At 44.9% G+C, this 23,630-nt stretch overlaps 1 protein-coding gene across 1 annotated transcript in view; it reads right to left on the bottom strand.

The window, feature by feature from the left end:
- The window catches only part of myripb (myosin VIIA and Rab interacting protein b), a 218,732-nt gene that overhangs the window by 46,820 nt on the left and 148,282 nt on the right, over nucleotides 1-23,630 (bottom strand). Inside the window, exon 4 of the mRNA XM_029661502.2 lies at nucleotides 8,823-8,959. Coding sequence (XP_029517362.1) covers nucleotides 8,823-8,959 — 137 coding nt within the window. The remainder of the gene's footprint in view (nucleotides 1-8,822; nucleotides 8,960-23,630) is intronic.

The raw sequence follows: 23,630 nt of genomic DNA on the forward strand, positions 1-23,630 counted from the left end.
GAGAGAGAGAGACAGTGAGACAGAGAGAGAGACAGTGAGACAGAGAGACAGTGAGACAGAGAGAGACAGTGAGACAGAGAGAGACAGAGACAGAGAGAGACAGAGAGACAGAGAGACAGAGAGACAGACAGAGACACAGAGACACAGAGAGATAGATAGATAGATAGATAGATAGATAGATAGATAGATAGATAGATAGATAGATAGATAGATAGAGAGACAGATAGATAGATAAATGCACAGACTGGGAGTACAACTGACTCCTCCATCTGCTGGATGCTGTAGTGTAACATGCTGGCCACCAGGGGCACTGCAGCTCATGAGACGTTACAGCAGCCATTAAGGTTTGAGACAAGAGGGGATTTCTGTTCTGTTCTCAAACTGTTAAATCTCTTCTGACACGGACAACGCCTCTGTCATCTACTATGTGTGTGTGTGTGTGTTTGTGTGTGAGAGAGAGGTGTGTGTGTTTGTCCTTAAACCTCGTAAAAGGTCTGACGGATGGCTACTGACAGATCAATGTCTTTGACATTACATAACCCCCCCCCCCCAAACACATGCACAATCTCTTTTTCTTACACCCCCCTTTATGAGTAATCCATTCACTAACTCACACACATACGGACACACACACACACACACACACACACACACACTTCACTCACCCCATCACACAATCTCTTTTATACACAAACACCCTCTTCATCCACCACTGGCCAGCCAATGGACACAGTCTAGATGGTCCTAATCCCTGAGGTTGGAGGGGGTAATCCTTGTGTAATATTAGCAGACAGCTAGTGTTAAGGCTGCTGCTCAGCAAGCATAATGGGGGAGAGAAGAGAGTGGCGATGCTGCTCGGTCAGGGTGGGGTGGTGGTGCCGCTGCTGGTCTTGCTGGCTAGTAATCCCCTCCGTTGCAATGGCCACTTTGTCCTCTGAGTGATTAGTTCCTGCTGTGGGAACAGTTTTATCTGCCCTCAACATCTCATCATCCAGATGCCATTGTCCCCCCCCCATCAGCCTGATCTGTTAGAGTGTGTGGAGTTAGGGAGTATTACTGTTGTATAGCACACTGGGATTAAAGGGGCAATCTGCAATTCAAAGAACAACAGCGGAGGAATGAGGCTTTTATAAGTAAAAAAAAAAATTATGGCTATATATACACAATTTCTAAAATGGATATACTAATCCTAGATTGCTCCTTTCAAGGGATGAGTTGATTGAACCATATTGTTAAAAGTATCCGCCATGGCCATTAGGCCTACTGTTAGCCGTAGTACCAATAATGGTACTTATGGCAGGAATAGGGCAACTGTATTTTCTTAGTCAGTCTACCGGAACAGAAACTAGTCATGGCAGCCGTTATATCACTGTTTGAAGCATTAGGAGTTTCACAGCTCCAGTGCTGTTGTGTTGACTGGTGACGGTGTGTCCCCCTGACTGGTGGCAGTTGGTCCAATCAGCTCCACTCTGTCTGTGTGTCCATGTGACTGCTGGATGGCTATTGGTCCAATCAGCTCCAATGTATGTGTGTCCCCATACAGTCCAAAAAAAGCCCTCCTGTCCCAATCTGTCTTTCCAGCTGTCCCTCTGTGATCCCCTCTCCTCTCCTCTCCTGCCCTTCCCTCTCCTCCTCTCCTCTCCTGCCCTTCCCTTCCCTCTCCTCCTCTCCTCTCCTCTCCTGCCCTTCCCTCTCCTCCTCTCCTCTCCTGCCCTTCCCTCTCCTCTCCTGCCCTTCCCTCCTCTCCTGCCCTTCCCTCCTCTCCTGCCCTTCCCTCCTCTCCTGCCCTTCCCTCTCCTCCTCTCCTCTCCCTGCCCTCCCTCTCCTGCCCCTTCCCTCCTCCCTCCTCTCCTCCTCTCTCCTGCCCTTCCCTCTCCTCCTCTCCTCTCCTGCCCTTCCCTCTCCTCCTCTCCTGCCCTTCCCTCTCCTCCTCTCCTCTCCTGCCCTTCCCTCTCCTCCTCTCCTCTCCTGCCCTTCCCTCTCCTCCTCTCCTGCCCTTCCCTCTCCTCCTCTCCTCTCCTGCCCTTCCCTCTCCTCCTCTCCTCTTACATCACACAAGGAGGTAATAGGATTAGCTGCTAGCTGCCGCTGGGCTCCCATTTCAGATGAGCTGAGCAGATTATACAGCTTCAGAGTTAGAAACACACACTGCATCAAACCGTACTGACTGACTGACTAGCTGGCTGATGGAATGAGGGACGAATGGGGAGAAGTGGGGGGTGTGCATGTGTGTTTGAGACAAGGGATGTTAACACGAGTTCTCTTCTAAACAAAGTATGCATGAGTTACGGCTTTATTTTCCTCTTGTGTGTGTGCATGCGTGCATATGTGTGAGTGCGTTTGTGTATGTGCGTGCGTTTGTCCCTGAGAATGTCCTCCTCACCATTCTGAATGTGCTCCCCCCTCCCCCTTCTCGTATACCAGATTTAAAGGGAAGAGATTGTCAATAACTACTCATAATGGGTCAAGGCCATGTAGAAAAGGCTGTAGAAATACTGGATAAAGACGTTTTGTATGCTTCCGGAAGCTTGGTGAGTGTCCCAAATGGCACCCTATTCCCTATATAGTGCCCTATCTTTGACCAAAGTCCATCAGGGTTGGGTTCAATTCCATTTCAATTGTTGTTGTAATTGCGATCCAATTACGATTTTCTCTCATCGCTGCAATTCTCAACGGGCTCGGAAGAGGCAAAGGTCGAGTAATGCGTCCTCTGAAACATGACACGCCAAGCTTCACTTCTTAACACCCGCTCGCTTAATCCGGAGGCTGTGTGTCGGAGGAAACACCTTTCGCCTGACGATCGAGTCCTCTTGCAGCCGCCTGGCACCACCACAAGGAGTCGCTAGAGCATGATGAGCCAAGTAAAGCCCCCCCCCAGCCAAACCCTCTCCTGATCCGGACGATGCTGGGCCAATTGTGCGCCGCCCTATGGGACTCCCGGATCGAACCCCAGGCTGTAGTGACGCTGCAACACTGCGATGTAGTGGCTTGGATCGCTGCACTGCTCAAGAGGCCCTTGGTTTATTTTCTGAATTGACTGGAATTGAAATGGAATTGGGACACAGCCGTTGATGTTTACTTTAGAAATATATTTTTTGAGCCCACATTGAATACAAAATGTAAAGGAATCCTTCAAGTAATGTAGCCTATCGAAATAATTCCCTTTATAAAACAAACACAACGTTGCTCCATTATTTCATAGTTGGTACATTTTATTGACATAAAGAACTATATAATGTAACGCGATTTGTGAAATCTATCTGACTGTAGCTGTTGGTTTGAGTTGAAGAGTTTTTGACAAACTAGAGGACAAATCTAACTTCTTTAAGAAAGAGCAGATATGATTTGAAAGTAATAGATCACTTTCAGCCCACTTGAAAGTCACAGGTGAATGAAGGTTAGGTTTTACCTCCATTGCCATTTTTAAAGGATAGTTCACCCAAATTACAAAAGGGCGTATTGGTTTCCTTACCCTGTAAGAAGAACAAGATTTTGACACATTTTTGCGGGACAAAAATGTCTGCTAATACTAACTTTATTTTTGAATTTTTGTCCCCAAAAAATGCACACCTGCTCATTCAAGGGATTTTCTTTATTTTTACTATTTTCTACAATTTAGAATAACAGCGAAGACATCAAAACTACAAAAAAACACATATGGAATCATATAGTAACCAAATAAGTGTTAAGCAAAACACCAGTTTCAACGGCAACAGTGAAGAGGCGACTCCGGGATACTGGCCTTCAAGGCAGAAATCCTCTTTCCAGTGTCTGTGTTCTTTTGCCCATCTTAATCTTTTTTTCTTATTGGCCAGTCAGATATTGCCTTTTCTTTGCAACTCTGCTTGATGGCCAGAATCCCGGAGTCGCCCCTTCACTGTTGACATTGAGACTGGTGTTTTGCGGGTACTATTTAATGAAGCTGCCAGTTGAGGAATTGTGAGGCGTCTGTTTCTCAAACTAGACACTCTAATGTACTTGTCCTCTTGCTCAGTTGTGCACTGGGGCCTCCCACTCCTCTTTCTATTCTGATTAGAGACAGTTTGTGCTGTTCTGTGAAGGGAGTAGTACACAGCATTGTACGAGATCTTCAGTTTCTTTGCCATTTCTCGCATGGAATAGCCTTCATTTCTCAGAACTGGAGTAGACTGACGAGTTTCAGAAGAAAGGTCTTTGTTTCTGGCCATTTTGAGCCTGTAATCGAACCCACAAATACTGATGCTCTAGATACTCAACTAGTCTAAAGAAGGCCAGTTTTATTGCTTCTTTAATCAGAACAACAGTTTTCAGCTGTGCTAACAATTGCAAAAGGGTTTTCTAATGATCAATTAGCCTTTAAAATGATACACTTGGATTAGTTAACACAACGTGCCATTTGAACACAGGAGTGATGGTTGCTGATAAATGTAGATATTCCATTAAAAAAATCAGACATTTCCAGCTACAATAGTCATTTACAATATTAACAATGTCTACACTGTATTTCTGATCAGCTTAGGCAAAGCTGCCTGCCATCCAAGACCTTTACACCAGGCGGTGTCAGAGGAAGGCCCTAAAAATTGTCAAAGACCCCAGTCATAGACTGTTCCCTCTACTACCGCATGGCAAGCGGTACCGGAGTGCCAAGTCTAGGACAAAAAGGCTTCTCAACAGTTTTTACCCACAAGCCATAAGACACCTGAATAGGTAATCAAATGGCTACCCGGACTATTTGCATTGTGTGCCCCCCCCAACCCCTCTTTTACGCTGCTGCTACTCTCTGTTTATCACATATGCATAGTCACTTTGACTACACATTCATGTACATACTACCTCAATTAGCCCGACCAACCAGTGCCCCCGCACATTGGCTAACCGGGCTATCTGCATTGTGTCCCGCCACCCACCACCCGCCAAACCCTCTTTTACCCTACTGCTACTCTCTGTTATTCAGAGACAGTAGTGGCAGGTAGCCTAGTGGTTAGAGTGTTGGACTTGTAACAGAAAGGTTACAAGATTGAATCCCCGAGCTGACAAGGTAAAAATCTGTCGTTCTGCCCCTGAAAAAGGCAGTTAACCCACTGTTCAAAAGCCATCATTGAATATAATAATTTGTTCTTAACTGACTTGCCTAGTTAAATAAAGGTTAAAAAAAAGTATATATATATATGCATAGTCACTTTAACCATGTCTACATGTACATACTACCTCAATCAGCCCGACTAACTGATGCATGTATATAGCCTCTCTACTGTATATAGCCTCTCTACTGTATATAGCCTCTCTACTGTATATAGCCTCTCTACTGTATATAGCCTCGCTACTGTATATAGCCTCTCTACTGTATATAGCCTCTCTGTATATAGCTGCTATGTATAGCCTATCTACTGTATATAGCCTCACTACTGTATATAGCCTCTCTACTGTATATAGCCTCTCTACTGTATATAGCCTCACTACTGTATATAGCCTCTCTACTGTATATAGCCTCACTACTGTATATAGCCTTGCTACTGGTATTTTTCACTGTCTTCTTACTGTTGTTTTTATTTCTTTACATACCTATTGTTCACCTAATACCCTTTTTTAATAAAACATTTCTTAGAAATTGCACTGCTGGTCAGAGCCTGTAAGTAAGCATTTCACTGTAAGGTCTACCTACACCTGTTGTATTTGGCGCATGTGACAAATACACTTTGTTTTGATTTGGAATTTGATGTTATTTTAAATGGACAAAAAATGTGACGCCGAACTTTTGAATGATACTGTATAAATATATATTTTATTTTAAAATCTAGATGGAAAAACGCTTTCAGTGTAAACTTAAATGACTAAAACCAGCTATGAAGTATGTCGAACAGATCATGGAATAATCATATATTTGAGAACTAACAATCACCAAAATAAAAGCTAGGTAGTCAGGGAGGATTTTCCATTCCAAAAACATTAAAAAAAAATTTTACTTTTACCTCTTTTTCTCCCCAATTTCATGATATCCAATTGGTAGTTACAGTCTTGTCCCATCGCTGCAACTCCCCTACGGACTCGGGAGAGGCGAAGGTCGAGAGCCATGCGTCCTCCGAAACACAACCCTGCCAAACACAACCCTCCCCTAACCCGGACGACGCTGGGAAAATTGTGCACCGCCTCATGGGTCTCCCGGTCACGGCCAGCTGTAACACAGCCTGGGATCGAAACCAGGTCTGTAGTGATGCCTCAAGCATATTGTGTTGATGTTTTGATATTGTTTGAGCAAAAAATCTAAGCATTAGCCATGGCAAAATGCTAACATTTCTCTACACCAGCAAGATGGGGGCCTAGACTGCTTACTGGGAATTAAACATTTGGACAAACTATCCCTTTAACTCCAACACTTCCCCTTGAGAATAATGTGACCTTCATTCCAACATGGCTGGAACATAAATGTGAGGTATTTGTTATTTGTACCTTCCATGTCTGTCGTACGCGGTGAAAGTGAAATATGTACACGTGTGACCTACAAGAAGACTGCCGCAGAGCTTCTATGATGGATGTTGTTCTAGGGACGTGTGCGCACGTGTGTGTGCATGTCCTAGAGGCCTGTGCTCTCTAGCCTCAGTGTGGCCTGGGGGTAAAGGTCAGACAGAGCTAGCACCACACAGTAAAAAGACACTCTACTTAATGCTATCTAGGTTTACACAAACAGCACAATGCTACGCTAACATTCCCACGACAGCACAATAACCATTACCGAAACGCATGCATGATAATGTTTTACAGCACAAGCAACATAGCCTTCATGGGGTAGTGTGTGGCACAATAAACGCTTATGTAACATAACTTTATAACGTTCACACAACCACGAGATAACGTTGCCCAATGGTTACTCTAACATCCATGACCATCCCACTGGGCATCAGACATCAGATCAACATCCAGTCATGATTGATATTTGAGTTGTCGAGAAACATTAATTGAGTGATGCAACGCTGATGGAACGTGATCATTTCAACAAGGTACGGTGAAATGATGTTGACTCAAAGAATTGTGGTCCAGTGGGGTGTGAGGTCAAACAAACAAAATGGCTGCATTCCAGGCTGACTACAATGCAGATCAAATCAAATTGTATCTGTCACATGCGCCGAATACAACAGGTGTAGTAGACCTTACAGTGAAATGCTTACTTTCAATCCCTTAACCAACAATGTAGTTTTAAGAAAATACATTTTAAAAAGTAAGAGATAAGAATAACAAATAATTAAGTAGCAGCAGTAAATAACAATAGCGGGTCTATATACAGGGGGTACCGGTACAGAGTCAATGTGTCAATGTGCGGAGGCACCGGTGTCAAGGTAATTGAGGTCATTTTTTATTTGACCTTTATTTAACGACGCAAGTCAGTTAAGGACAAATTCTTACTCACAATGACGGCCTACCGGGGAACAATGGGTTAACTGCCTTGTTCAGGGGCAGAATGACAGATTTTTTTTACCTTCTCGGGTCGGGGATTCGATCCAACAACCTTTTGGTTACTGGCCCAATGCTCTAACCACTAGGGTTATTAAAGTGGCTATGCATAGATAATAACAGAGAGTAGCAGCAGCGTAGGGGGATGCAAATAGTCTGGGTAGCTGTTCAGGATTAGCTGTATTAGCTGTTCAGCAGTCTTAGGGCTTGGGTGTAGAAGCTGTTTAGAAGCCTCTTGGACCTAGACTTGGCGCTCCGGTACCGCTTGCCGTGCGGTAGCAGAGAGAACAGTCTATGATTAGGGTGGCTGGAGTCTTTGACAATTTTCCTCTTCCTCTGACACCGCCTGTTATAGAGGTCCTGGATGGCAGGAAGCTTGGCCCCAGTGATGTACTGGGCCGTACGCACTACCCTCTGTAGTGCCTTGCGGTGGGAGGCCAAGCAGTTGCCATACCAGGCAGTGATGCAACCCTTCAAGATGCTCTCGATGGTGCAGCTGTGAAACCTTTTGAGAATCTGAGGACCCATGCCAAATGTTTTCAGTCTCCTGAGGGGGTAGGTTTGGCGTGTTCTCTTCACGACTGTCTTGATGTGCTTGGACATTGCCTTCCAGATCACACTACGCCTGGATAGGTAGTTAACATGAGCTAACCCCATAATGTGACTTAGCAGTCTGATGTCCAACTCTGCGGTCGATGGCGTGGCACACAAACATTGGTTGATGCAATGCAATGGCCACAATGTAGTCGGCTTGAAACATGACCAATGTCATGATATCAGTTGGTTCAGTGAGTCAGTGACTAGCTTACCTATACCATGAATTTGGTTGTCTCTCTCCTGCTTCCTGCTGCTCTCTGGTCTGGGAACATTAGTGACTCACACACAGCCCTGTCCTGAAATAAATTCTGTGTGTGTGTGTGTGTGTGTGTGTGTGTGTGTGTGTGTGTGACAGTGTGTGTGTGTGACAGTGTGTGTGTGTGACAGTGTGTGTAAACGAGAAGCGTGGGCGTGTATGTCTGTTAGGCAATGGTTCAGTTTCTCTCCACATAAATGTCCACGTGACGTGTGGGACTGAGTGAGTGTGGTTCTTTGACGCGAGACCTTTTGCCCCCTGTAGTTGAGTTACTAACTGAGATCCATGAATGAGACGTCATAGCCAACAGAGAACGTCAGGCAGTCATTGAAGAGTGGGCCATACAGAAGAGAGCGATCACATCAAAAACACAACACTAGAGGAATGACACCCGCTGCGTCCCAAATTACACTCTATTCCCTATTTAGTGCACTTCTCGGGCCCTGGTCAAAAGTACTGCACTATATAGGGAAAAGGGTGCCATTTGGGATGCGCCCACCGTTCCGTACATGGAAGAGACAAAAGAGAGAGACATTTCCTGTACCTGGTAGATCAGAGTTGCCTCCTCTCTCCACTATGTGATTCCTGTAGAGCGTCTTCAGAACCTTGGCACTGCCGAACCTCTTGAAGCGGCTCTTCAAGTTGTTATAGTACCATTCCAGAGACTGGGTCCTCAATATCCTGGAGAGGAGGAGAAGAAAGAGGGAGAGAGAGAGATAAGGGAGAGAGAGAGTCAGTCACAGGTGAAATTAAACATGGCACAGAGTAAAGAGGATGGAGAAAAAAAAGCACAAAGGAACCGGGGAAAACTTCTAATCGCGGCCGACTCAAACTTTGGCACGACGTCATGAAATCCATTAAGAAAACGCAAAGTTTAATTTGATGCCTTTGTATTACCGTGGCAGAGAGATAACTACAGTTTATCGCTTTCGGGCGACGCTGCGCGTTTCATGGGAAACACTTTCCCTTGTGAACAGACGAAGTCAGGGAGAGAGAGCTGGCTGTCTTGTTCTCCGTCCATGGGCTGCATCTGAAATGGCACCCTTTTCCCCGACATAGTGCAATAGGGAAACCCATAGTGCTCTGATCAAAATTAGTGCACTATATAGGGAATAGGGTGCCACCTGAGACACAGCCAGCCCCTGGTGTTATGTCACAGAGTCAAGTCAAGCAGTCAACAGTCCCATTCACAGCCCCTCTCCAGCACTTTTATTGGAATAAGTACCTTCTTAACCCGATGATTCAATGGGTTAAAAAATGGTGTATGTTTCCGTGTGTATTGACTGTGCATTGAGGGTGTGTGTGTGTCTGTATGTGCATGTGTGTGTAGGTGTATGTGTTGTGTGCATGCATGTGTGTTTGGATGCCAAATCCTTTTTCTCACGGGTTGGTGTGGATCTGTAGCTGGTATGTGTTTAAAGGGCGCTAGCTGCTTGTCCAGACCAGACTGCTGTGGTCTGTGTGTTACGTAAGCAGTCATTTATGCTGGAGTGTGTTCTGATTTACAAAACATGAGAAAAGCGCTCGCCTTGCGCCACTGTTGCATCGCGATTGCGTGAATCTCTGCCAACTTTGTTTTTAATCTCTCCCAAACCTCCGCCCGCCCTATTTAATTTCACACCAAACCCGTCATACATACTGTTCACATAATGATGCGCGCACACACACACACACACACACACACACACACACACAACACAAACACACACACACAGACACACACACACACACACACACACAAAAAGACACTTAGCTACCGTATCCAACAATACAAAGGAGGTCATGTGCAGAAGGGAAAAGAGGATATGCTGTATCTATTGGCAATGAATATGAAAAGCGATCAAAACATTTGTGTTGAACATTAATTAAAACAAGTGCATAACATTCTAAACAACAGGCTTTAGCATTGAGGAGTAAGAATGTTATTCATATGTATCCCTTATGTGTATATGAAACCCAGATGATGGTTTTGATTGACCAAAACCCATTTTAGTGAGGCTCCCTAGCGCTAAATGACTAACCTAACGATGAGGGGCCAGCTGGATGATAGGTCTGGGGCGGCAGGTAGCCTAGTGGTTAGAGCGCTGGGCCAGTAAACGAAAGGTTGCTGGATTGAATCCCCGAACTGACAAGGTAAAACAATCTGTCGTCCTGCCCCTGTGCATAATCTGTTTTGTCATATTATATACACAATCGTTCAAAAGTTTGGGGTCACTTAGAAATGTTCTTGTTTTTGAAAGAAAAGTAAACATTTTCTCCATTAAAATAACATCAAATTGATCAGAAATACAGTGGACATTGCTAATGTTGTAAATAACTATTGTAGCTGGAAACTGAAGATGTTTTATGGAATATCTACATAAGCGTACAGAGGCCCATTATCCTCAACTGGCAGCTTAATTAAATAGTACCCGCAAAACACCAGTATCAACGTCAACAGTGAAGAGGCGACTCCGGGATGCTGGCCTTCTAGGCAGAGTTCCTCTGTCCAGTGTCTGTGTTCTTTTGCCCATCTTAATCTTTTCTTCTCATTGTCTGAGACATGGCTTTTTCTTCACAACTCTGCTTGAAGGCCAGTAGTACACAGGGAGGGAGTAGTACACAGCATTGTACGAGATCTTCAGTTTCTTGGCAATTTCTCGCATGGAATAGCCTTCATTTCTCAGAACAAGAATAGCCAGACAGGTTTCAGAAGAAATGTATTTGTTTCTGGCCATTTTGAGCCTGTAATCGAACCCACAAATGCTGAAGCTCCAGATACTCAACTCGTCTAAAGGCCAGTTTAATTGCTTCTTTAATCAGAAGAACAGTTTACAGCTGTGCTAACATAATTGCAAAAGGGTTTTCTAATGTTCAATTAGCCTTTTAAAATGATAAACTTGGATTAGCTAACACAGCGTTCCATTGGAACACAGGAGTGATGGTTGTACGCCTATGTAGATATTCCAGCTACAATAGTAATTTACAACAATAACAATCTCTACACTGTATTTCTGATCAATTTGATGTTATTTTAAATTAACAAAAATATTTCTAAGTGACCCCAAACTTTTGAACGGTAGTGTATGTTACCCCTCACTGCCCTGATGAAAGTAAGAGAGTGTGTGGGAGAGAAAGAGATAGAACGCGTGTTTGTGTGTGCCAGGCAGGAGTGAGTGTGTCTCTCTACGCCAACCCGAGACGAACCAGGTACATATAGAGACGGGAGCAATGGGCACGCTGCTAATGGAGGATCCTGAGTGCCCCTGAAGGATGTCGGGTTTTTGTAGGCTCTCATCCCTCCATCCCTCCCTCTGTTCTCTGTGTATTTATTATCTATCCTCCTCTCCTGCCAAATGTGGCCGGCTTCCTTAATTCACGCCCGGGGTCATCCATGTAACGGTAATGGCTGCCAAAAGCGAGCGAGAGCGCCCAAATTAAAAGGCCCGGCTGTTTTTTAAATGTATTTATTTTTGAATCCCTGGCTGCTTGCTCCTCACTGCCACCACACAGTCAAACAGGAAATCAATAAATAAACTAGCAACGGAAGAGAACCAGGGGAGAAATACTAATGACACAAATACTAGTGACACAGAGGTATATTGAACAACAGGAATTGTCCCGTGGGGTGTTTAGTTAAGTGGTAGAGTTAGGCCACACAAAATGACATCAATCTTGCCCACAGCGGAATCGAGTGGTATCCAGGCGGCTACAACGTGAGGCAATTTCACCTCGTTAGTGAAAAGTGAACGTGTAATTGTTGATTAAACAGGAGGTTGAGACCTCATTTGTCACGTTGCTGTGGGGTGACTTTGGGACTAGAAAAGCCAGTGCTATCAGATCCACGCTCATGCATATTTCAGTTCTGAATCAGTGGGCTCAACGTGCAGCAGAGCAGCCCTCCTCTCCCTGTGCCTGTCACTCAAGACAGGTAGTGAAACAGACGGGTGAGAATGTATAGTTCAGGTCCGGCATCTGCTCCTTCTCTCCTCCTCCCTGACAGGCTACTTAAACGTCAAGCTATCCACTACACTAACCCTCCAAAAATGAAGTCAGCACAGTAGCCCTGTCAAATTAAGTCTGTATATTAACCTCTTCAAATTAAGTCAGTACACTACCGAACCCTCTTAAATTAAGTCCATACATTAACCGTTTTTGTGAGGAGGAGTATTTTCGGAGAGGGAAGTGTTGTGATCTTCTCCTTTCCCCCTTCTGATGACCAGGTGGCGAATCGCATCTCTGCATGTCTGGCAGACATATCAGTGTGGATGACGGATCACCACCTCAAGCTGAACCTCGGCAAGACGGAGCTGCTCTTCCTCCCGGGGAAGGACTGCCCGTTCCATGATCTCGCCATCACGGTTGACAACTCCATTGTGTCCTCCTCCCAGAGCGCTAAGAACCTTGGCGTGATCCTGACAACACCCTGTCGTTCAACTAACATCAAGGCGGTGGCCCGTTCTTGTAGGTTCATGCTCTACAACATCCGCAGAGTATCCACCCTGCCTCACACAGGAACCCAGGTCCTAAATCCAACTTGTCATCTCCCGTCTGGAAGCAACTCGCTGTTGGCTGGGCTCCCTGCCTGTGCCATTAAACCCTACAACTCATCCAGAACGCCGCAGCCCGTAACCTTCCCAAGTTCTCTCACGTCACCCCGCTCCTCCGCTCTCTCCACTGGCTTCCAGTTGAAGCTCGCATCCGCTACAAGACCATGGTGCTTGCCTACGGAGCTGTGAGGGAACGGCACTCAGTACCTCCAGGCTCTGATCAGGCCCTACACCCAAACAAGGGCACTGCGTTCATCCACCTCTGGCCTGCTCGCCTCCCTACCACTGAGGAACAGTTCCCGCGCAGCCCAGTCAAAACTGTTCGCTGCTCTGGCCCCCAATGGTGGAACAAACTCCTCACGACGCCAGGACAGCGGAGTCAATCACCACCTTCCGAGACACCTGAAACCCCACCTCTTTCAGGAATACCTAGGATAGGATAAAGTAATCCTTCTCACCCCCTTAAAAGATTTAGATGCACTATTTTGGCTGTTCCACTGGATGTCTTAAGGTGAACGTATTTTGTAAGTCGCTCTGGATAAGGCGAAATGACTTAAATGTAATGTAAAATGATCTATGGAACATAAAATCTTGTGTGTTTATCCGATATGAGGAAGAATCAAAAGTGAGAATTTGGGAAAGTGAAGTGGATAAGGGGAGGAGGTTTCGGTTGGCAGCCCACTGTAGTACAGCAGGTTTGTGCAAATCCATATTCCATAATAAGGATAAGAAATTCCACGTTTCCTGCTCACATGAATAAGGGAGCGGGATTCCTTTGGAGTGTCTCTTCGTCTTTTGGTTTCTCGGTGCAGAATTTGCCTGCATTACTCCCTCCTCACCCCCTTGCCTTGGAGCTTGGGAGGGAAAGGTTCCCCAACCTAAACGTAATATAGTAAACGAAAATACGGGACACTCAAATTAGTATGATACGTATTCATTTATGGATGTCCTTCACTCATTTCGTATTATACTGTATGTTATGAATTACAATTGGTATGATGTTACATGTTGCAATTCATGTTATGGATATGCAATAAGTATGATATGTTACAAATTCCAATTTGTTGTTATTAACGTTAGTTAGGTGGCTAATTGGCTAACGTTAGCTAGGCTAGGGGTTAGGGGTTTAAGGTTTAGGTTAAGTGTTAAATTTAGGGTTAGGAGTTAGGTTAAAGTGTTAAGTTTTAGGGGAAGGGTTGTCTAACACGCAAAGTAGTTGCAAAATAGCTCAAACGTAAAGTGGCTGCAAAGTTGCTAAAATGCTAAAGTTGTCCGTGATGAGATTCAAACAGGCAACCTTTGGGTTGCTAGACGCTCACATTAAACGCCCACCCCCTCCTTTCGTTTTTGCCTTGAGTAACCTTCTGTCCTATATAACCATACCTAACGTAACATTTTCGCTTACAATGTTACGTCTAGTCTATGAGACCAGGCAGGCATCCCTCCCCCTTCCTCGTCTATCTTGCTCTCTCTTCTCCGATCAACTAGCACATATAAATGCGATTTAAATAAAATATGTATGTGAAGTGCAGAAAAGAAGCCCCTCTGTGGTTCTGCCAAGCTCCCACTTCCCCGGGCAAAAGAAACTATTACCATTATTGACTTTCTGAGGCTTCTAATGAATCAGTGTGCTTTCTGTCAAGGGTGGGTGTGGTGCAGGGAGAGGGGAGGCGAGGGGTGGGGGCTGGGTAAAAACACTGTTTCTTTAACATCAAATATCAAATAGAATCTCCGCTCTGAAACCCTACAGAACATCCCTCTATTTAATGAAAGAAAATGCTGGTGAAATAAAGCAGGTCTGTTTAGTGTCGGAGTTTTGAAGTTTGAGAAGGACATCTTAATGAGTTTGCTGTGAAATGTTTGAACGGTGTTTGTGGGATCTGACCATTTCAATCACAGGATGTGTCAAAACGTCATGGGAGGTTCAAGTTATGTGTCGAAACACGTTTTCCCCCCCTGTCTGTTGAAAAGATAGAAAAAAGTGTATTTTTGTGTGGGAAAATCTTACAAGAAATGATACACAGACACCCACATTTATTTGCCATTGGGTGGAAATGTAATTCAATAAAACCAATTCCACTTACAGACACAAAAACAAATGAGTCCAGACATCCTTTTAACGTGATTTCAATCATAACCGGACAGCTATAAGTACGGCACAACAGAAAAGGTGAAAATGGTCAGCATTAGACTATGCATTTCACTAACGAGAGAACATGCAAAACGTCTGATTTATATAAATCCTTATGTAATAATGTTTGGCTCTAAATATACATATCAGGGGTTAGGTCTGAGCCTGGGAGCAGCAGCTATTCATATGAATAAAGTTAAGTGATGAGAATTGTAAATGCTACTATTCAAAAAAATAAAAACACAATAATATCATCCTCCCATCTGCCATAATCCCACCCTCCCTCTCGCTCTACTTTGTGTGCGTGTGTGTGCATGCGTGTATATTCAAAGACACAGACAAGAGGGGAGTCCATCACCAACTATTATGAAGCAGTATGAGCTCTCTCTCCATCTCCACTACATTAAACATTAAAAAAAGAAAATGGAATAATTATTGAGTCATTTAGCAGATGCTCTTATCCAGAGTGGCTTCCAGGAGCGATTGGGGTTAAGTGCCTTGCTCAAGATCATATGAACAGATTTTCTTCACCATGTCAGCTTGGGGATTTGAACCAGCATCCTTTCGGTTATTGGTCCAATGCTCTTAACCATTAGGCTACCTGCCGTCACTAGGTTACCTGTCTGAACGGGAAACCTCAGACACTGACAGACGACCCTAAGAAAGGCATGCGTGCTAAGCCATCACAAGCAGTGGCATGGTCTATTTTAAGGGCCATCACATTAGACCCAGATTTTCTTGTGGCCCTCAATGTAAAGAAAACGTTTCTGGCCACAGATCTGTAGGAGGTCCGGATCGACAAAGTCCACCATGAGAAACATTGCAAACCCTAATCCCCAGAATAGGAATCCCACAACAGACCCAGACAGGGATCAGCACATCATCCTTTCCCCTGAGAAAGGGATACTATCTTGGGCCATCACAGGCAGTGAAGTGGCCTGGCCCTGCTGGTTCACAATAAGAGGTGAACACTTGAAATATCCTTTAATCCAGCGAGCGTGTTCAGTGCAGAGCCCTAACAGGAGAGGCAGGTGAAGAGGTAGATGACAGCAGGCAGACTGAAACAGCACTAAGCCCCTCTAGAAGCTGACCTCCGAGTGTGTGTGTGTAAATATGCGCACGCACGCACACACCCACCCACACCCACACATCCCCTGGCCGATTTAGAGGGTCCAGGGTGTTCTGTCTTGCTAATTTAACTCACTTGTGTCTTAAAAAGTCTAAATATAGGAACAGCACATCCTCACTTCTGCTCAGGCACCGCTAGGCAATTCTCTCACTCACCCGAACGCTCATCGTCTTGCTCTCCTTCCTACCCCCTTCTCCCCCCTCTCCATTGACCCCCTAGCACTGCAACTGGCCATGGCAGCAGCTGAGCGAGCCCTCCCAAATGGCATCCTATTCCCTATATAGTGCACTACTTTTGACCAGTGCCCATATCAGTGCGCAATGTTACCCGGCCCATCGTCACTTCCTGTTCAATGCGGAATGAGGAAGAGCTTGGTTTTGTTCTTTTGAAAAGGGTGTTTTTTTGAAAGTGTATTGGGACGTTTTTTAGTAGCTAGCTAACTATTTAGTTTGGATCCCGCGACGCAGTTGGCATCCGTTGCTGGGACTTCTAGTCTCTGTTCAGTGATCCTGCCGACCAAAGCCGGGCCTCAGAAGCTATTTGGCGTAGCAGTTAGCCTAGATGCTAGCTAGCTGCCCATCAAGCTAGTGGGGTTTTCTTGAGGGCTTGAAACACAGCCCGCAACATGGTAGACATTGTGGCTGGGACCACAGATTGTCTCTGGTTTGTGGCTGTCTAGATCCCTGCTGTTTGTTGTTTTCAATCTTCCCTGTGACCTACCCTGTCTGGAACTGTGAGGAGAAACAGCGTAACCTACGTTGCTAGCTACCAAATCAAATCAAATTTTATTTGTCACATACACATGGTTAGCAGATGTTAATGCGAGTGTAGCGAAATGCTTGTGCTTCTAGTTCCGACAATGCAGTAATAACCAACGAGTAATCTAACCTAAATATTCCACAACAACTACCTTATACACACACAAGTGTAAAGGGATGAAGAATATGTACATAAAAATATATGAATGAGTGATGGTACAGAACGGCATAGGCAAGATGCAGTAGATGGTATAGAGTACAGTATACACATATGATATGCGTAATGTAGGGTATGTAAACATTATATTAAGTGGCATTGTTTAAAGTAGCTAGTGATACATTTTTACATCCATTTTCCATTATTAAAGTGGCTGGAGTTGAGTCCGTATGTTGGCAGCAGCCACTCAATGTTAGTGGTGGCTGTATAACAGTCTGATGGCCTTGAGATAGAAGCTGTTTTTCAGTCTCTCGGTCCCTGCTTTGATGCACCTGTACTGACCTCGCCTTCTGGATGATAGCGGGGTGAACAGGCAGTGGTTCGGGTAGTTGTTGTCCTTGATGATCTTTATGGCCTTCCTGTGACATTGGCGATGCTGCGCCTTCTTCACCACACTGTCTGTGTGGGTGGACCAATTCAGTTTGTCCATGATGTGTACACCAAGGAACTTAAAACTTACTACCCTCTCCACTACTGTCCCGTCGATGTGGATAGGGGGGTGTTCCCTCTGCTGAAGTCCACGATCATCTCCTTTGTTTTGTTGACGTTGAGTGTGAGGTTATTTTCCTGACACCACACTCCGAGGGCCCTCACCTCCTCCCTGTAGGCCGCCTCGTCGTTGTTGGTAATCAAGCCTACCACTGTAGTGTCGTCTGCAAACTTGATGATTGAGTTGGAGGCGTGCATGGCCACGCAGTCGTGGGTGAACAGGGAGTACAGGAGAGGGCTCAGAACGCACCCTTGTGGGGCCCCAGTGTTGAGGATCAGCGGGGTGGAGATGTTGTTACCTACCCTCACCACTTGGGGGCGGCCCGTCAGGAAGTCCAGTACCCAGTTGCACAGGGCGGAATCGAGACCCAGGAACAATGGTGGCCCTCTTGAAGCATGTGGGAACAGCAGACTGGGATAAGGATTGATTGAATATGTCCGTAAACACACCAGCCAGCTGGTCTCCGCATGCTCTAAGGACACGACTGGGGATGCCGTCTGGGCCTGCAGCCTTGCGAGGGTTAACACGTTTAAATGTTTTACTCACGTCGGCTGCAGTGAAGGTGAGTCCACAGGTTTTGGTAGTGGGCAGTCTCAGTGGCACTGTATACCATGACCAAAGACCAAAGCCGGTGGGAGTACCGTTGAGGACAGTGTTGTCTCTCTATCACACGTGAAGGATCTTTTAACTTCTTCGATATACATTTTACATTTACATTTTAAGTCATTTAGCAGACGCTCTTATCCAGAGCGACTTACAAATTGGTGCGTTCACCTTAAGACATCCAGTGGAACAGCCACTTTACAATAGTGCATCTAAATCTTTTAAGGGGGTGAGAAGGATTACTTTATCCTATTCCTATATTCCTGAAAGAGGTGGGGTTTCAGGTGTCTCCGGAAGGTGGTGATTGACTCCGCTGTCCTGGCGTCGTGAGGGAGTTTGTTCCACCATTGGGGGGCCAGAGCAGCGAACAGTTTTGACTGGGCTGCGCGGGAACTGTACTTCCTCAGTGGTAGGGAGGCGAGCAGGCCAGAGGTGGATGAACGCAGTGCCCTTGTTTGGGTGTAGGGCCTGATCAGAGCCTGGAGGTACTGAGGTGCCGTTCCCCTCACAGCTCCGTAGGCAAGCACCATGGTCTTGTAGCGGATGCGAGCTTCAACTGGAAGCCAGTGGAGAGAGCGGAGGAGCGGGGTGACGTGAGAGAACTTGGGAAGGTTGAACACCAGACGGGCTGCGGCGTTCTGGATGAGTTGTAGGGGTTTAATGGCACAGGCAGGGAGCCCAGCCAACAGCGAGTTGCAGTAATCCAGACGGGAGATGACAAGTGCCTGGATTAGGACCTGCGCTGCTTCCTGTGTGAGGCAGGGTCGTACTCTGCGGATGTTGTAGAGCATGAACCTACAAGAACGGGCCACCGCCTTGATGTTAGTTGAGAACGACAGGGTGTTGTCCAGGATCACGCCAAGGTTCTTAGCGCTCTGGGAGGAGGACACAATGGAGTTGTCAACCGTGATGGCGAGATCATGGAACGGGCAGTCCTTCCCCGGGAGGAAGAGCAGCTCCGTCTTGCCGAGGTTCAGCTTGAGGTGGTGATCCGTCATCCACACTGATATGTCTGCCAGACATGCAGAGATGCGATTATAGGGGGCGCTCTTTTAATTTTTGGATAAAAAAACGTTCCCGTTTTAAACAAGATATTTTGTCACGAAAAGATGCTCGACGATGCATGTAATTGACAGCTTTGGAAAGAAAACACTCTGACGTTTCCAAAACTGCAAAGATATTGTCTGTGAGTGCCACAGAACTAATGCTACAGGTGAAACCAAGAAGAAATTTCAAACAGGAAGTGCCTCAGATTTTGAATGCGCTGTGTTCCAATGGCTCCTTATATGGCTGTGAATGCGCCAGGAATGAGCCTACACTTTCTGTCGTTTCCCCAAGGTGTCTGCAGCATTGTGACGTATTTATAGGCATATCATTGGAAGATTGACCATAAGAGACTACATTTACCTTGGTGTCCTCTGTAGAAATTATTGCGTAATCTCCAGCTGCGTGCATTTTTCCATTTGGTTCAGAGGAGAAACCAAACTGCCACGAATGATTTATCATCGAATAGATGTGAAAAACACCTTGAGGATTGATTCTAAACAACGTTTGCCATGTTTCTGAAAATATTATGGAGTTAATTTGGAAAAGAGTTCGGCGTTGTAATGACTGAATTTTCAGGGGGTTTTCTTAGCCAAACGTGATGAACAAAACGGAGCGATTTCTCCTACACAAATAATATTTTTGGAAAAACTGAACATTTGCTATCTAACTGAGAGTCTCCTCATTGAAAACATTCGAAGTTCTTCAAAAGTAAATGATTTTATTTGAATGCTTTTCTTGTTTCTGTGAAAATGTTGCCTGCTGAATGCTAGGCTTAATGCTATGCTAGCTATCAATACTCTTCCACAAATGCTTGTGTAGCTATGGTTGAAAAGCATATTTTGAAAATCTGAGATGACAGTGTTGTTTACAAAAGGCTAAGCTTGTGAGCCAATATATTTATTTCATTTCATTTGCGATTTTCATGAATAGTTAACGTTGCGTTATGGTAATGAGCTTGAGGCTATGATTACGTTCCCGGATACGGGATTGCTCGACGCAAGAAGTTAAACAAACAAAAACAAACAAAAATAGTTCCACAAGCAGTTGTTACAAAAACAAGAAAATAGCTTCAAGTGTTTTGTCCAAATACTGGTGGATTCAACAAATAAAACAATGGACGACCTGACTAGAGAGGTCCAGGACCTGAAGAACAGTTTTCAGTTCTCGCTGGGTCAGCTCGATGAGTTGAAACAGAAAAACGGCAAGATGACATCAATCTGTAAGTCATTGAGAGAGGACATCAGTTCTGTGTGTGAATCCATAAAAACAATGACAGAGAAATCAGATTATCGAGGGACAATCAAGGCGGAACAACATGGCTGGGGACACAATTCCAGAATCTCTACATGAGACCGGGAACGAAGTCTGAGGACAAAGTGAGGGAAATGATCTCTGAGAAATTGAAAATGGACCACAGGAAGATTGAGGTGGAGCGTGCCCACAGGACTGGAAAACCCACCACCGGCACAGGTGACAGGCCCAGGCTGATAGTGGTCAAGTTCCTGAGGTTCAAGGACAAGGTAGGTGAGCCAAGAACATGAGAGGAACATATATCTTCCTCAATGAGGACTATCCTGAAGCTGTGTGCCAGAAGAGGAAATAACTTATCCCAGTCATGAAAGCTGCATGAGCACTTGGGGACATTGCTTACATCCACTATGAGCAGCTAATAAGTCTGGCTGCACATCTGACTTGCTGACTTACTGCAAATGTAGAAATAATGCGACTAAACTCAACAAAAGAAGAACAACTGTATTACGAAGCCAAGATCAATGACATAAAGAATGATGAAAAACAACTTTGGAGTACTTTAAATGAAATTATGGGTATAAAATATTATGGGAGCTGTACTATTAGATTTCACTGCAGCCTTTGATATTATTGACCATAACCTGTTGTTGAAAAAACTTGTGTGTTATGACTTTTCAATCTCTGGCATTTTGTGGATTCAGAGCTATCTATATAATAGAACTAAAAATGTTTTCTTTAATAGAAGTTTCTCTAATGTCAAACATTACATGTGGGGTACCGCAGAGCAGCTCTGTAGGTCCTCTACTCTTTTCTATTTTTACCACTGGCATTAAACAAAGCATGTGTGTCCATGTATGCTGATGATTCAACCATATACACATCAGCAACCACAGCTAATGAAGTCACTAAAACCCTTAACAAAGAGTTGCAGTCTGTTTTGGAATGGATGGCCAGTAAAAAACTGGTCCCGAACATCACTAAAACTAAGAGCATTGTATTTGGTACAAATCTTCCTTAAATTCTAGACCCCAGCTGAATCTGGTAATGAATGGTGAGGCTGTTGAACAAGTTAAGGAGACTAAATTACTTGGTGTTACCTTAGATTGTAAACTGTCATGGTCAAAACATATAAATTCAATAGTTGTAAAGATGGGGAGAGGTCTGTACGTAATAAAGAGATTATTTGACACCACACTCCAAAAAGCAACTTCTGCAGGCTCTAGTTTTGTCTTATCTTGATTGTTGTCGAGTCGTGTGGTCGAGTGCTGCATCTCTTTGTAGATACTATGCATGCCATTCTCTCTTGGCTAAGAGTTGGGGAGAGACTGACTCACTTCTTCTTTTCATAAGAAATGTTGATGTGTTGAGAATCCCAAATTGTTTGCATAGTCAACTTACACACAGCTCTGACACATACTTACCCCACCAGACGTGCCGTGCCCCAAGGGGTCTTTTCACAGTCACACAATTCAAGAAAGGGTACCATATTATACAGAGCCATTATTGTGTGGAACTCCGTTCCATCTCATATTGCTCAAATAAACAGCAAACCTGGTTTAAAAAAGCAACACCTCACGGCACAACGCCTCGCCCCTATTTGACCTAGGTAGTTTGTCTGTATGTATGAAATATGTAGGCTACGTGTGCCTTAAAAATAATGTTTTTATGTAGTTCTGTCCTTGAGCTGTTCTTATCTATTAATCTTCTGTATTGTGTCAAGTTTCATGTTTTGTGTGGACACCAGGAAAAGTAGCTGCTGATTCAGTAAAAGCTAATGGGGATCCTAATAAAATTCCAATACCAAATAGGTTGGTATTTTTTATTTTGTTTTATTTATATATTTGGGACACATCCCAGGACAGACTGTTTATATTGGGCCCAATCGGAACCTAAATCCATGCAGGTAATATGTATTGAGAGAGCAATTGGATATGAGATTTATTTTTAAAAAGAGAATGGGAATAAAGAAGTCAAAAGCCTCCTTTCAAAGTATCCATCACAGTTGGTCTGGGAGAGGCTGCACATGGTGAGATTGTGAGCGGTGAGTGTGCGTGTGTACATGTGAAGCGAGCATCTGTTGAAGCAAGCGGTGCAGAACAGCAACGAGGGGACAAAATCGTGAGATGTTATATGGCAGTAATCTTTTCTGTTGTCTGAGTCTCTTCCCATTAATACAGTATGTGACTAATGATAGCCACGGGTAACGCTATCCTTGTTTAGAGCGATGACATCTATTGAGGCGAGCACAGCAGCAGATGAAGACACAGGTGTCTGAGGAAGAAATCAAATCAATGGCCACTCCAAGCACATTTATAAAAGAAGTAGCATGACCACGCAAATAATACAACATCCTAGTCAATCATAAAGTGGGAGGAGGTCAAAATAAATGGAAAAAAACTATCCACCAAATCTGTTCATTTTTAAAATGTTAACTACTCCTTGTCAATGTCATACATCCTATGGGGAAATAATGTTATTGTATTCAAACATATTACATTTACATTTAAGTCATTTAGCAGACGCTCTTATCCAGAGCGACTTACAAATTGGTGCTTTCACCTTATGACATCCAGTGGAACAGCCACTTTACAATAGTGCATCTAGGTCTTTTAAGGGGGGGGGTGAGAAGGATTACTTTATCCTATCCTAGTTATTCCTTAAAGAGGTGGGGTTTCAGGTGTCTCCGGAAGGTGGTGATTGACTCCGCTGTCCTGGCGTCGTGAGGGAGTTTGTTCCACCATTGGGGGGCCAGAGCAGCGAACAGTTTTGACTGGGCTGAGCGGGAACTGTACTTCCTCAGTGGTAGGGAGGCGAGCAGGCCAGAGGTGGATGAACGCAGTGCCCTTGTTTGGGTGTAGGGCCTGATCAGAGCCTGGAGGTACTGAGGTGCCGTTCCCCTCACAGCTCCGTAGGCAAGCACCATGGTCTTGTAGCGGATGCGAGCTTCAACTGGAAGCCAGTGGAGAGAGCGGAGGAGCGGGGTGACGTGAGAGAACTTGGGAAGGTTGAACACCAGACGGGCTGCGGCGTTCTGGATGAGTTGTAGGGGTTTAATGGCACAGGCAGGGAGCCCAGCCAACAGCGAGTTGCAGTAATCCAGACGGGAGATGACAAGTGCCTGGATTAGGACCTGCGCCGCTTCCTGTGTGAGGCAGGGTCGTACTCTGCGGATGTTGTAGAGCATGAACCTACAGGAA

Source organism: Oncorhynchus nerka, linkage group LG6 (assembly GCF_034236695.1).
Source record: "Oncorhynchus nerka isolate Pitt River linkage group LG6, Oner_Uvic_2.0, whole genome shotgun sequence".
Lineage (NCBI taxonomy): Eukaryota > Metazoa > Chordata > Actinopteri > Salmoniformes > Salmonidae > Oncorhynchus > Oncorhynchus nerka.